General features: G+C 40.0%; 1 protein-coding gene and 1 long non-coding RNA gene across 6 annotated transcripts in view; one reads left to right on the plus strand and one right to left on the minus strand.

The window, feature by feature from the left end:
• The window catches only part of LOC424300 (von Willebrand factor D and EGF domain-containing protein-like), a 162,952-nt gene that overhangs the window by 117,635 nt on the left and 30,197 nt on the right, over nucleotides 1-15,120 (minus strand). For all 3 annotated transcript variants that reach the window (XM_040703814.2, XM_025152679.3, XM_040703813.2), the window contains exons 2-3: nucleotides 8,521-8,705; nucleotides 1,000-1,225 (exon numbers count right to left, since the gene is read on the minus strand). In XM_040703814.2, the coding sequence (XP_040559748.1) occupies nucleotides 1,000-1,225; nucleotides 8,521-8,705 (411 nt within the window). The remainder of the gene's footprint in view (nucleotides 1-999; nucleotides 1,226-8,520; nucleotides 8,706-15,120) is intronic.
• The window catches only part of LOC107053858, a 132,636-nt gene that overhangs the window by 92,874 nt on the left and 24,642 nt on the right, over nucleotides 1-15,120 (plus strand). For all 3 annotated transcript variants that reach the window (XR_006939860.1, XR_005861409.2, XR_005861410.2), the window contains 5 exons: nucleotides 5,963-6,014; nucleotides 6,944-7,040; nucleotides 7,418-7,616; nucleotides 8,550-8,712; nucleotides 14,830-14,959. This is a non-coding gene — a long non-coding RNA (uncharacterized LOC107053858). The remainder of the gene's footprint in view (nucleotides 1-5,962; nucleotides 6,015-6,943; nucleotides 7,041-7,417; nucleotides 7,617-8,549; nucleotides 8,713-14,829; nucleotides 14,960-15,120) is intronic.

Genomic DNA, 15,120 nt, shown 5'->3' on the forward strand with positions numbered 1-15,120 from the left:
GTGTAGGAGAAAGCTCAGCTTCTTCAACTGAAAGCTTACTGAAAAGTGAAGGCTTTCAGGTTTAAAAAATCATTTCTGAGAAAGAATCATGAAAATTAAAGAGCAGCTTCATTTACATTAATGCCTGTTTCTTTTTTCAAAATAGTAAATTAATCTCACTTTCTTTAAGCCTTTTTTTTCCCTTTGCCTTTTCTCCATATGGGAATGTTAAAATATTGATAAAGATAAGAACATAGTTATCTCTCTCTTTAAAATTTAGTTAAACTTACGTTTTTTTTCTAATTGAAAGGCGATGACCCTATTTTCTCAATGTGTCATGTCTCTGTCCAACAATGCTGAAAGGGAATTATAACGTTAATTTTTCCTCTTTGAGGAAGAACCATCTTTTCTGACTAAATCTATATGCACCTGAGCATGCTCTGAAGTTCAGAAGGCTTAACAGAGTGAGCAATTGCTTTCTGCTATTTCCTTTGTTTCCTAGTTACCGAAGAGAGGTTAGATCCCTTGTAGTAGGCTGAAAATTATTTCTGATGAGAATAATTACATATATGTCATGAAAAAGATTTTTATCAGAATTCTTTTCCTCTCAGAGTTTCAGAATTATCTTTCTGGGTGATACTGGGTTATTTAAGATAAGAACAAGCCTTAGAAACAGTATTCTGCATACACTGCCTTGTTATAACCAAGATGCTTCCATTCATTGGCTGTGCATCTTCAAGCCACAATGGAGTGAAATACAGTAGGAAAGGTAACAGGTGATCTGCAACCACGTAAGCTCTTCAGTAACACAAACCAGCTTCCATTGTGTGCTGGTAATAATACATATACCTTGGGAGCACCTTAGAGTGTGGCTGCTTTATTTTCTACGTGGTCTGCATCTTACTGGGAATGATGCTTGACTGCAAGGCCACTGAGATGTGTACTGCAATACCAGGACCTTTGTACAGCAGCAAGAGTAACAGAGACAGTCTTACTGATGAATACTTCATTGATCCTCACCTTCTGCACAGTAGCCCATGCATCCTTGAGTCGGCTGCAAGAGATAAACAAAGAACTCGATGCAGTTCCTGACAGTGATGGGTATCCAGAACAAGCAGCAGTCCTTGGTGCCCCCAAAGACCTGCCAGGTAGCACATGCTGTCAAGTGCTTGCTTTCACCCGGAGCTGGCAGGGATTCAGACTTCAGTGACAGCCACACTGGAGCTTGTGTCCCACATTTGTTCATCTGAGGATGTGCACAAAAGAAAGAGTTTGTTGGAAGGTGGTAGGACTCAATGGAGAGTCATCAAGGACTGTGACTGTAGGGAACCAGCAGGAGTCCAAAGTGCTCAGGACATCCCAGCCAACGCCTTAGAATCTTAGAATGATGAAGGTTGGAAGAGACCACTGAGAGCCCCAAGTCCCACTCCAGCCCACCCCCACCATGCCCACTAAGCATGTCCCTCAGTGCTGTGTCTCTCATTTCTTGAACATCTCTAGGGCTGGTGACTCCACTGTTTCTCTCAGTATCGTTCCAATATCTTGCCACTCTTTCTGAGAACAATTTTTTCCTAATATCCAACCTGAACATTCTCTGCAGCAACTTAAGGCTGTTACCTCCTGTCCTGAGAGACCTTACTCCATATCAGCACAGCTGCAGCTGCTGTTGCCTTGCCAGCTCCTGCCCTACCTCCCAGGCTGGCCCAGGCATGTCTTCAAGGCTAACCCTCTTCCTCATTCTTGAAAGGAAACAGATATAAGTGATGTATGTGAATTGCTCAAATTTTCTGGGGTTTCCAGATTAGGTCCCTGGAGTCACCTAGTACTGCAACCAACCACAGCAGGCTGCTCGCACATAGGAAAGGGCTGATCCTAAAATACTTGAGACTATGGCATTTTTGGGTCATGGCTAAGAGAAGTTGCACCAAATGTATCTTTCTCATCTTACAGAGGGATGTTCAGGCACCTCAGATCTGATTTGGGCTAAGGACACATGATTACACAAAGCTGTCTTTAATCTTACTACTTCAACAAGGAGTTTAGGCAAAATCCTCACTGGATGAAATATTAACAGTCAGTCGCAATGGTAACTTGTTACTCTGTGCTGTTACCCATCATTCGCCAGTATGCAAAGCAGAGTGATATTTGAGTTAAGGTTTGCAAATTAAAACCAAACACCAGCAATAATCAATTCTCATATATTAGTCACATTCCACAGAGAGCGTCTGCTGCAGCCGCTTTGCATTTCCTCAGCCCGCGGTAGGGAACAACGCTATATCTAATTGTTCAGCTTCAGCAACATGTTCCCTCCTGCTGTGGACATTTGGCTACACATCACATTGAAAAAAAAATAAAATAAAATTTAAAAAAACACAAAAAAGACTTAACATTTTTTCCCATTGGCCCAACCAGCTTTCCTGCTTCACTTTTTAAGATGTGTTTTTTTTTTGTTTTTATGATAACTGTGAGAGTGGTTGAAGTAGAAAGACCAGAAAACAAGTTTTTCCACCTGTTCATTTCTACCTTGACCCGAGTAAGTGACTTCAACCTGTAGATAGGCATGGTGCCTCAGTTTCCCTGCCAGCTGCCCAACCCTGGGCAACCCCTTGCTGCTGATGTGCCTTTGTTCCTTATCTCTGAAACAGTGGTATAAGGGATTGTTGGAACACTGATAGTGCTTCCCTGCAGCAGTACTGAAAAGACAAATTCATTAACGAGACTCTCATATCTAAAGTGCTGCGGGCCATGTAGATAAATAGACAGATGTGAGTGCATTCTGGCTGCAAAATGCGATCTGTACCAAAAAGTGGGTCTGTATCCCCTCTTAACACACAGAAAAAAAAAAAGAAAGAAAAAAAGAAAAACCCCACTGAAATCAGAAGGCAGTGATTTTCTCCCTCTTTGTATTTTATCCTTGCCATAAGTCTGTGAGCTGTTTCACTGCTTGAGAAAAGTATGGATTAGCCCTGCTGGAGCCAGCCCCCAGCATTGTGTGCGAGCTCTCCGATAAACCCCTGCTGTGATCCACAGCACCCTGGCTTTGTTCTGGCAGGTCTCGTGCTGAAACCATTTGAGAGAAATTGTTTATTTTTGTAATATGCACAAATTACAAGATAGGATGAACCCTTTTGACTGACTTTGTAACCAGGAAATGCAGACTGTGAGAGAACAGTTATTGGAACAAATTGTATGATGCAGTGGCCAACAAATAATTTTGGTATAAATCAAGAATTTGTGTTTTCCTGGCAGCTTTATGAGACCAATAAGTTCACTTTCTGCTTTGAGATACATGCTGTCCACCTTAGTTGGGCAAGTTGCCCCATGCTGGCCAAAAGGATTTGCTGTGCGAGGCCTCTGTGAACCAGGTAACAGAGCTGGGAAGACAAGGGCAATTGTATATTCATGTATTCAATGAGCAGCACAGATAAGAACAGAATAAAACAAAGGAAAAATGGGAAAAATGTCTAGGAGGAGAGATTTCAAAGAGCCAAAATGTTCAGGTTCCAGCTGTGGCATAATTAGCAGTAAATGTTGAAGCAGTCATTTGGGAGAGTAAACAGAAAATTGAATACAGAGGTAGCAAAAGATTGGCATTTAAGGCATAGCATTTACTTGCAATAACTACAGTCATTGCTGCTCTAAGAATAGAAAAAAGCCGTGGGAATCTCGCACCATAATTCAGTAGCACTTCTGAAATGAAGAATGAGAGTTGTACAGCTGCCTCCACACCAGAGCAGACTCTGAAAGTTTCTTGCAGGCAGGAGTTTGTCTGCTGAGGAGTCAATGGTGGGAATCAGACTGTGGGTTTGCTGGAGTTATCTAGGCAATCTGCATCATTTACTGCACAAGGCAGCACTAGTGCTGTGACAAGAAAAATATCAGCATTTCTCCCTTGAAATGGAGCTCTGCAGTAGGAAGAAAACTAAGCTACAGTAGAGCAATGCTGCCCAAAGTTTGTCCTTTTATTTCTGAGTCCATTTGTAGGTCTACCAGTAGGTAGTCTTTTTCCCTATAAATTCTCTTTGGTGGTTTTGAGGATGGTGAATCTTAATGGATGCTTGATTAAAATTTCATATAGCGGATAAGGTACATTTGATTACTTTATTTGATGTGTTTGCTTGGACTTGCAGTCTGCCAACGTAACAGTAAGTTAGTGACATAAATTGTATTGCTGTTAAACCTAAATCTAGGTCATTCATTGCATCTCTATTTAGGTACTCCGTGACACAGCTTAGACAAAAGAAAGCTTCTCTAGCACACAAAAAAGCAGTTTTTATGCCGCTGAAAGGCTTTTTGAGTGCTCAGTGTACTTTTGTACTTTATCCAGTAGTAGTTAAGTGCTGGTTTTGATCTTCAAAGAGTTTTATAAACATGCCCTAATTAATGTTCGCAACACCTTTTTGTGGCAGGTAAGCACTCATTAGGTATTTTTGCTTCACAATTAGGCACCAGCTAATCTTTTAAATAATTTGGTTCACTAAACCTAAATGAAAAAATTAAATTTGTTTCCTGTTGCCAATAATTATGGGACAAACCATTACTGTGTAATCCAATGATGTCTCCTTCCATTTAGTTGGAGTTAGGACAATCAACTAGTTTGATTGATGGAACTCTCTGAGGTTCTTTATAATTGCACAAAGAAATCAAGCTTGATTGTTCTTGTCACTTGGGTATTGAACTGAAATTATGCTGTTAAAAATAAGTAGCACCATATGTGAGAAATGCATTGTTTTAGTTAGCAGGATAGAAGGCTTTTTGGTATATTGTTGGTTGACTGCTAAAGCATTGTGATTTTGCATCTGTTATCCACTCAAAACTTTGCCTCAGTTGTTTTTTTTTTCAATTTCTTTGTAGTAAGTTAAAGCAAGTGAGATTTTTTTTTTTTTAATTGAAATCTGGGGCTGAATGTCACAGAAATTGGTTTACGTCAGGAATATCTGTAGTAGCAATTAAGCCAGTGTGTGTCTTGTGTTTCTTTTAAGTACTTGCTTCTGAACAATAGAGACTGTAATTGCAATTTATCTACAGAATTCTTTTTGCATGTCAGAAAAACAAACTAGAAAAACAAAAACCTCGTCATACCTACCATTATGATGTTGAAGTATTCGTGTATACTTACAGGAAAGAGAGTTGCAGATGAAAACATGAAATAATACCTTGATAGTGTTACTTGCTTTAAAGTTAATAAAAAAAAAATGCAAATTGAAGTAGGATTGGATTTAGAGCAAAATAAAAACTGAAACAAAATTAAAAAATAGTAGCATACAGTTGAAATATTTTATTTTGATTGTGATTATAAAATGTTCTACAACAGGTTAAGTAGAGGAGGAAATTACACTGAACATGGGAAATATAAATATTCTTCTCCAGGGGCTACAATATCAGGCATCGTAGGCAGATTGTGTTTGGCATACTTAAAGTGTCCTTGTTTGATACACCAAAGATTAGTGTATGAGCCTATGTTATAGCCTAGTATTTATATGTATAAAAGTAAATTTATATTGTTACAAATGCAGCTGTTGAGCAAACACCAGCCCTGAAAACACTACTTGTCCTTTTGCCACATTGTGCATGAATTTACATGCACAATTTTGGAGATAGTTTTGCTCATTTAGAGAGAAAAATTTCTGAAGGAGGATATTGGAAGTAATGTTGGTGTCATGGATAGGTATTGTTTCTGGGCATTTCCAAAATGGTGTCATAGAGTGGGACGTCTGCAGTTCTGCTGTAGATATCCTTGCTGGAGCACCATGGGTATTAAAAATCTCCATTTCAGAGGACAAATGTGTGCCTGGATTTAATCCCTTTCTTTTCAACTTAGCATTTTCTATTTACAATTGATTACCCAGAGCTGAAAATATTAGCGTTGCTTTGAGAAGTAATGAATCCAACTCATGCATGCAGTACCAGGAGTATTATTGCTGGCTCCTGAACCAATTACTATTTGCATAATCAAATTCTTAATTGACATTTTTTTCTTAAGGTTGCAGTGAAATCTATGCCTTTTTACCCCTGTGTAAACAAGAGGAAGGAAGGTACAGCTGTATTTCTGGGTTTGCTGTGAGTTGTGGGCCTGACTTGCAAGGCCTGCCTGCTGTTAGCTTGGCATGGCGTTTCGATTTGCATTAAGGTAGCAAAGTGTGCTGCTCCCTCCTATTTGAAGGTTGTGTTCTCTCTTCTATCTTTGTAGTATTCATTCCTTTCATAGGCCATGCCCATCTATACGTGTAAATCTATGACTGCATGCAGACGTGTCTATACCCTATATTACTTTTATTCAGAAGCCTGTTTCTGTGCCTGATGTCATTCCCCCCTCCCCCAGCATATCGGTTGTTAAATACATCTCTGTATTTTTTAATAGATTTTCTATGAACATCATGTTGCTACTACCATCCTTAAACTCAGTAAAGTCTTATCTACCCATTGGATGGGGAAGTGGCTGTGGCCAAGATTACAAGCCCAGGACCTAGTAATTGCTGTGCCTTCTCTGGGAGCACAGGGGGAAAGGCAATGAAGAACTAGGAGCTGGACTTGATGATCCTTATGGGTCCCTTCCAACTCGGGATATTTGATGGTTCTGTGATTCTGTGAAATCAAAGATGGAAGATCACAATCTTTCTCTACTCCCCCAGGATAATTCAGCAGATAAGGCTGAAGTCTGACATGTATTTGAATCTAAAATTCTTCCCCACTTGAAGAAGAAATGCTTAAGGACAGCACTTAGATTCCAGGGATGGAGAATTCTGGAACACAATTGATATTTTCATTCTATTTGACAAAAACAACTTTTTTTTTTTCCCCCGCCTTTTCCCTGTGTTTTTCACTTACTTGTTTAATTACTGAGAAGCTGCTTCTTACAGTGTTTTTCCTTGCTTCTGTTTGCGACTTGGTTCTGCTCTCTGTTTAACACAAGGCTCTCTGTGGTTACTCAACAATACTGAGATATCTTCTTTTCTTGTTGTAGAACTTCTTTGTGCCAAGATTGAGATTTTGTGGTTGTAACCTCCCATGTGCCCACCCATCATGAGATGTTTCTCCTCCTGCAATTGTCTCTTAGTCAGGTCAGAACTTCTAAGTCTCTGTTATCATTTAAATCCCCTTTGAGCTCAGTTGGGTGACGAAGATCCTTACCTACCGTGGCTTTGAATTAAGAAGTTAATCTTATCTATTGATAACCAGCTAATTGCATACAGCTAGTATCAACAGAATAACACTAGACACATGTTTTACAGGGCTTTGGAGTAATGTACTTTTTAACTTCCAAGCTCTACTGTCAGGCTTTATTTGGTGCCTTTTCACTTCTGTCTGTTGAGGATTTTGTCTTTGATTCGTTTAATTAAAATCAGCTCACTCCAGCCAGAGACTAGAATGCCCAATAATAACTGCTTATTAGGGAGTGGAAGCTGTGCAGTTATTAATTTAAATTATTTTGTTCCAGAGGTTTTTGCTCAAATTAAATGGAAAACCAAATTAAACAATGATTTAATTAAGTGGAAGAGATGGAATGTAGAGGCAGACTTAGAAGGTGAAGATCTGAAAGAAGCATATTCTTCCAATCGTGACATCTAACAGATGTAATCCTTCAACAGCAAAACAGAGATTTACTGTCATTTTGGAGGATAATGAAGAAACCAATGGTAAGAATTATGTTACAAGATAAAGAACTAAACTAATGAATATAGCTCTACAAACCTGAATAAAAAACTCTGTAGAAGAGATTAGAAGGAACAAAGAATACGTTGTCAGAAATAAATGTCAGGCAGTTCAGAATTGCTACATACTGAAAAATGCTGAAATACAATGACAAATAATTTTATAGAATGTATACACGCTTATAGAACAATTTTTTAAAATAAACCAGATAGTGCACTGGGATATTGTTTCAAGGATAACTGCCATTAAATGAATATTTCAATAATAATCATGTCAATTTGTTCACATTAATTAGATTTATGGATTGTGTATGCAGAGAGCTGGAAATCCCACACAAGCAACAATTATCTATTAACATTTCATTTCATGTTAGATTATGAAGATATACATACCCGTTATGACAAGTTCACAGGTCTGTTTCATATGGATGTGAAGTGCTACCTGTTAATTTCATGAAGGCTCTCCAGCAGGGTTCACATCACCTAAAATTAAACTTCCTGGCACTCTAGATTGAACATATCATCTGTAAAGTCATTTACAGTAATTAGTTTATTGTTTTCTGAATGGTTTTGTTGAATAGTTTGTTTGAAATTGTTCTAATCTCCTGCAGCTGGGCTATGTGATACGGTAACAACTTCGCTTAGGGTCTCAGGTTATTGGAGCAGTAAAGATTGATTGCAAGTTAAACATTACTGTCATACGTATTAAATGCATGGAAAACCAGAAAAAAAATTCTCTTTTTTTCAGAGTAGTGATATATGAAAGAGCATTTCCTATTACCTCCCACTCATCCCCATTGCACTCTACTGTCTATGAGGGAATAGATGTGGCTGGAAAGCAAAGGGATTCATTCACGTTCACCAGGGTTATTGCATAATTTTTACTGACTTCAATGCATCTCGTTGGCATTTCCGCAGGCGTGTTGTTGATCATGAACCGGTACCATGCTGGTGGCAGCGAGTGGTCACACACCAGGTCCTGAGCAGACGTTCGCTGCAGCTCCAGCGAGTCAAACCTGGTGCTGCGGTATGGGCTGCGGAGAATGCGATGTCCAGCTGGAGAGCACTCGGGAGCTGAAAGGTGAGAAAGGACAGGGGTTAAAGAAGACAGTCAGTTGGATTCTGGCCAGTAGCCACTTAAAATCACTTGAGTGTATCTACTTTATGGTCTAGTATTAGATAGGGATGTTGGTGGCGCTGCATGCAGCAGGGCAGTTGGAGCTTGATGATCCTTGAGGTCCCTTCCAACCCAAGCCATTCTATGATACTTATGTTCAGATTTGGTTTGGATTTCAAGGGAAACAGTGGGAAATGATGAAATTTAGTACTTCACCATATAAAATTAGAAGGTCATATCGGTGGAAAAAAAGCTCAACATCACCAGTGATGTTCTCTTGCAGCCTGGAAGGCCAACTGTGCTCCAGGCTGCATCAAAGAAGGGGTGGCATTGATGCAGGGGATGTGACTGTCCCCCTCTAATGATCCTTCCAACCCAAATCAGTCTATGATTCTGTGATTCACATACTTTAAAAAATACACGTTTATAAAAATAATGAAAACAAGAAATGCTAAAAAGAGAAAAGCCACCTGTGTGGTTTTTAGAAATAAGCTTGAGTTAGTCTTGCAACTATTGGAGCCACAGGTCAGCCTCGCCCAAGGCAGGTACCCATAAAGCCAGGCACATCACAGCTCCTGTGTGTGCGTCACTAAGTTTGACTCTAAACTGCTGCCCCTCAGTGTATGTTTGTTTACGTTCACACTCTGTTTATTTTCATGTTCCTCATGACTCAGTGCAGAATATTCAGTATTTTCCTATCACCTCATAAAAGGAAGCCTTCCAGTCATTTTTTTTTAGAAGTTGTTTGTTAGCAAAAGCTGATCATGTACAAAAACAAAGCCTTTTCTTGGTTAGCAACCATTTGTTCCTTTTCTGCAAAGCCCACTGTGGCTGTGTCAGCACTGCAGAGTAGGGCACAAGAGGAGGATGAGGTGGAGTTGGGCTGCTCTGCACATCAGCAACAGAAGGCTCAGCTCATTTCTTGCTGAAGTAATCTTTAATTGCTAACAGTGATGTAGTTGGTAGAGAGCATATCACAGGGGCTGCATGACTTGGTTTTGAGAGCAAGCGTGGCAGTTAGCAAAATTACCCCTTTGCACTGTAAATAGAGCATATTCATGTGACACCACTGACAGAGAATAAGACCCCTCCCCATAATATCATTTTTCAAATGCTGCTTTTTGAATTATCACTCTACTTTAATGCTGTGCCAGTGGCACTCTGAAACAGATTTATCATTTTTATTTTATTGACAAGATACTCAGAAGGTCAAAGTCAATCCATTGCTGGCTCTGTTTTTAAAGATAATTTTTATTGTGCCAAAGGCAAAGCAGTGGTATACAAGACAAATGGGGACAAAATGTAGCATAACAGAGCCTTCACTGCAAATTTCACAGAATTTAACTGTCAAAACTACAATGCAATTCCCATGCAAAATTCCTCTGAATTAATACAACCGACTTTTTAAATAAAAACAGTAAATAGTGCCTCAAACTTTTATATAAGAGCCATTTTAGAAAGGAAACACTTGGAAGTTCTGCACCACTTAGATCTGGGATCTGATCCCCTCCCTCAGATGTCCTCTTTGGGGATCTGCACCCAGCAATGGGGACCACTTTGCCAAGTCCCAGCCCAAGGAAGCGACCAGCAGACCAGCTATTTCATAAAAGAGAAAAGTTTACCTTATTTTAAAAAGCCTTTATAAATGGCAGCCCCCCACAGCCTCATTCAATATCACTCACAGTTTCAGGAGTGTTAATTGGAACAGGGCTTTGGCTTGTGGTGCTGTTTGCTTGCTCTAAGTTCCTTCATTCCGAACAAGAAACAAAAGCATCAAAGAGTAAATGGTATTTAAATATGGCTCTACACACAGTATTGGCACAGGGATCCTGTGAGACCCTTGTAATGTAATTAATAACATTCAGTTTCTCAATAACAATAATATCAAAAAACTCCATTTACATGTAATTAATAACCTTCTGCTCAACCGTATTAATAATAATCCAAATTCACACAACAGATTGTGGCCCAACTAATGATTAAGTGCTCTGTCTAAACAATGCAAATATATTAGGCATTGAGACACAGCTAATTATTTTCATCCTCCCCATAGTTTTGTTTGCAGTAGTTTAGAAAACACTACTTTGCAAATTAGCATTAGAAGTGTTTAGTGCTGTAGATGGGACGTGCAAAGGGCACGGAGGAACTTAGAATAGCAAAATCCAACTCTGCCCTATGATTCTATGAAAAGGGGAAGGAAGGTAAGGCTGGGGAGCAGAGGGGTGTTCACTCACTAAACTTGGCAGTATTTGAAACAACAACCATGTGCCCACCCCTGAAGAGTGTATTTATGAAACCCTGTGAGCAGGAGAGAGCTTTTACCATTGCTTGCCCAGGTTTTGCAGCGAGCCTTCAGCAGGACAACCCCTTAATTATTGAGCTTCCCACGTAAATGCTTCTCATTGAAGCCATATGACAGTCAAAGTAAAGTTTAACATGCAGGTCACAATACAAGAGAATTGTACTGTCTTTCCCATAGAAAATAAACCAAGATATCACTGTAGCCAGACTATAGCATGAAAATGTTATTTAAAGAAAACCCAGGAAGAAATGGTGGAGCCCTGCAGGTGGCTCACCCATGGGATGCCTGCCCATGCCTCCTACAGCCACACAGTGACCAGATGGAGCCTTCTGGTCATTTTCATTCATACCAGGTGCAGATGTCAACTTTGGGTAGAGTGATGAAATGCTCAATGTCACAGTTGTATCTCCTGCTGTGGGGGTTAATAAAAGTCCATGTCCATGTCTTGTATGGAGCTGCTATTACTCTCCCATGTGTATAGGCTAGATTGCCTCTAAAAGGAGGCGTTTATTTCTTTACATGTGAAAAAGCTATACATGTCATCTGCTTTAGCCTCCTGCAAGGAGCTGCTTCTGTTGCCAGTCCTCCATGTCATCTAGGAGCTGTTGCTCAGATGCACACGTGTATTTGCTTCACTCAACTCCAGCAATTCTGCAGCAGCTTCTTGCTGCAAAGAAATACTCAGCAGCTCTGACACATCCAGAGCAAACAAAACCAATAACTGTTGCAGATGCTAGGTGAAAACAGTGTTTCTGTATCTGTGGTGGAACAATACAGGTTTGCTTGGGAAATCTGTCTCCCTATTGGCATGGGGAAAGCTGCCATCAGTGCTGCAGAGGTTGAGATTCATATGATGTTAATATGCAGGATGTTGTTCTATGTAAATGAAGTGAACAATGGTTGTGGGCTGGCCAGTGAAAGGAGAGCTGCATGCAGAAGGCAGAAGCATCTGGAAAATGAACAGAAAGTGAATTTCTGCTGTGGTGTTCCATGTATGAAATCATAGAATGGCTTGTGTTGGAAGGGACCTCAAAGATCATCTAGTCCCAAGCCCATCCATAGTGGGTGCTGCTGTGGGTCACCCAGTGTTGCACTTCTTGGGCAATGATGCTGGTGGAGGAGATCATAGAATCGTAGAAACATTAAGGTTGGATAAGACCTCTAAAATCACCAAGTCCATCCACCTACCCATGCCCAACATGCCCACTGAGCATGTCCCTCAGTGTCACATCTTCACATTTCTTGAATACCTCCAGGGATGGTGACTCAACCACCTCCCTGGGTGCAAATGCTGCTGTGGGGACAGCAGACACCCACTCATTCCGTCTGATGCTCACAGTTGGGAGGGACATCAGGAACATTGGAACAGAAAGCTGAAAGCTGAAAAGGAAATCATTCACTAAACATTTGCTTTTAATTCTGAGGGCAGGTGAGTGTGGGTGTGATGGCTCTGCCTGTCACTCTCACTCCCAGTAAATATCAGTGGCTTACACAAAGAAAGGTTTACGAAGCTCTGAGATTTTGTTTATTTGTATTGAATAGCGGCAGCAAATCAAATAATATCAATAGGTGATGGCAGCTCAAAAACCCTGAGAGAAATATAGTCCGCAAGCCTGAGGTGCGTGTTTGTTTTGTGTAAAGCGGTGCCAGCCACACAATATATTTAAAGGGCATCCTAAAGCTCCAGAAAATAGCTGGCAGATCATAAAATAATTTTTGTGTGGAGGGTGAACGAATGCCCAGTGATTGTGCCAGATAATAGGAACCAACAGCAGCTTTTGGTGATGTGCTATGATTGCCCTATGGCTGGGAAAGAGGTTCCCAGTGCTGGGCTTCTGGCTGGGCACTGGGAGAGCCTGAGGCCATACATATATGACACATTTACTTAAAGTTATGGGTGAAAATCCTCTTAGTTTTGACATTCGTATGATGTACAGTTATTTTGTGAAATCCTTCCTTGGCAGATTTTGAAATTTTCTACTTTTTGTTAATTGCTCTAAAATCTATAGTCGAACAATATGTTTTCCAGGGCGTTTGAATTTCTCTTCACAGGGAAATTAGGGAAGATTTTCATTTGGAAAAATCAATCCAAAATGCATAGCATGTCAAGCTGTAATTCCATACCAGCGGTAGCTCAGGACTGTGCTAGCTTTTTTCTCTTGTCTCAGAGATGGAAGGAAAGCTTTTCATCACCCAAGCCACTTCCATGGCCAATGGCTGCGTTACACTGACGTAGTAAAGCTCAGGTGAAAGCTTCTGAAGTTTTCAGTCTGTCAGCACTGTCTGCTTCCTAAGAGGGATGATTTAGTGTATGTTGAAAGAGAGTTTGGGCAGAAAAAGAAGGCAGACACTGGGAAAGGGAAGTTCTTTCCAAGTTGCTAATGGATGTGTGCAAAATAAATGTAGAAGACTCTGATCTGATAACATCTAAAAATTCCTTCTGGTGGAAGCAAGCTACAGATGCACTGTTAGTAGATAGATAAGTTACTTGCAGATAAGAAATATCTGGCACTGTATTACAGGCTGAAGTCACTGCCTTATTTCACCAATATTTGCTACTATTTAGTGCAGTTATCTTGCATATTGACAAGAGAAATTTTATTCCTAAAATGATTCAGAGGCAGAAATTTGTTGTGAGTGTGAATGTGACAACTAAAATAAAAAGCTCAAACCATGCATGTTCCTCTGATAGGTGAAACTTAATATTTTTTTAATATCCACCATAGCTACTAAATAAAGCTATTTTCAGATAATTCAGAAGCAGAAGAACCTCCTACTGAACTGAAATAATAATGAAGCACATTGGATAAACACCACACACTCATAATGGCCAGTTCTTGAACAAGTCATAATTTGTTCACAGAATGAAACTGAAAGAGATAAATGAACTACTGTATAAAATGAAGGTAATTATAGAAAATTTGACCTAGAAAGAAACTGAACAGGCAGAGAAAAGAAGACATTTCTCATACATATTATTTGTACTGAATAACAGATGGAATTAAAAAGAAAAATCAGGCCAAACAGGGACACAGTTTTCCAGGAGTCTGCTGCTCAACATTTCCCCTTAGATATTACACTGTTTTGAAAATAAGGCATCTTTTGGTTACCCAGGCAACTCAGCACAATTACAAACCATTTCACATGTATGTCTGTTATGGATAAGCACTTCTCTTCTAAGGCGGCCTTTAGACTGTTCTGCTCTGGGGATCTGCTACAGTCTGAGATAAAACACAGTCTGCAATACTTCCTCCTGTAGTGTAGCCCAACTCATGTCTGAAGCAGCAAAGTGGGAAGACGTCCCTTTCCTTCCTCCCTCAGTCCTATGGATACTTTATGCATTACCCTTAATTTTTTCTACTTGTAGTATATGTAGCTAAAACTCTTACTACAGATTGCTCCCACCAGGCAGGATTAGTGAATGTAATGCTTCATTCTTAGGGAATTCTTTTTTTCTTTCAGCACAAAAGAGTTAGCCCTGAGAGAAAGTATAATTGAAAAAAATCATCCAACAATCTGAAGATGTTGTCTGTATGATGTATCTGAATTTCATTTACCTAGGAATGAGGTCACTTATCATTCTGGTCTTCTATGAAGTAAAGCAATATACTATTGACAATCTGGGGGCCAGTGCTCAGTTCCAGAGAAAACAATTATTTATTCATACTAGTATCTCTTATCTGGGCATGCATTTCTATTTTTACCTTGTGGCTTGGAAAGAAGGAATTGATTATATGCTAGCTCTCCTCTCATCTGTGTTTCCTCTGAATGCTTCACAGGACAGTGAGCTATGCACTGCTCCATAGGAGTATGTGGATAGAGGCAGCCAAGCATCTCCTACCTGAGGACTGAAAAGATGTTAAGAATGGCTGACAAAGGAGGTGACAACAAGAAGTCCCTGCAAGAAAGGTGAGCAAAGTCTGGGGAACAGCTTGATGTGGAGTTTAGAGCGCTGTCATGAGAGGTATGCTGCCAAGTCACACTGAGTGACTTGTATCTAGTGGGCATGGCGGGGATGGGTTGGTGGTTGGACCAGATGACCTTAGTGGTCTTTCCAACCTTTCTGATTC

The sequence above is a fragment of the Gallus gallus genome, chromosome 7 (genome assembly GCF_016699485.2).
Source record: "Gallus gallus isolate bGalGal1 chromosome 7, bGalGal1.mat.broiler.GRCg7b, whole genome shotgun sequence".
NCBI lineage: Eukaryota > Metazoa > Chordata > Aves > Galliformes > Phasianidae > Gallus > Gallus gallus.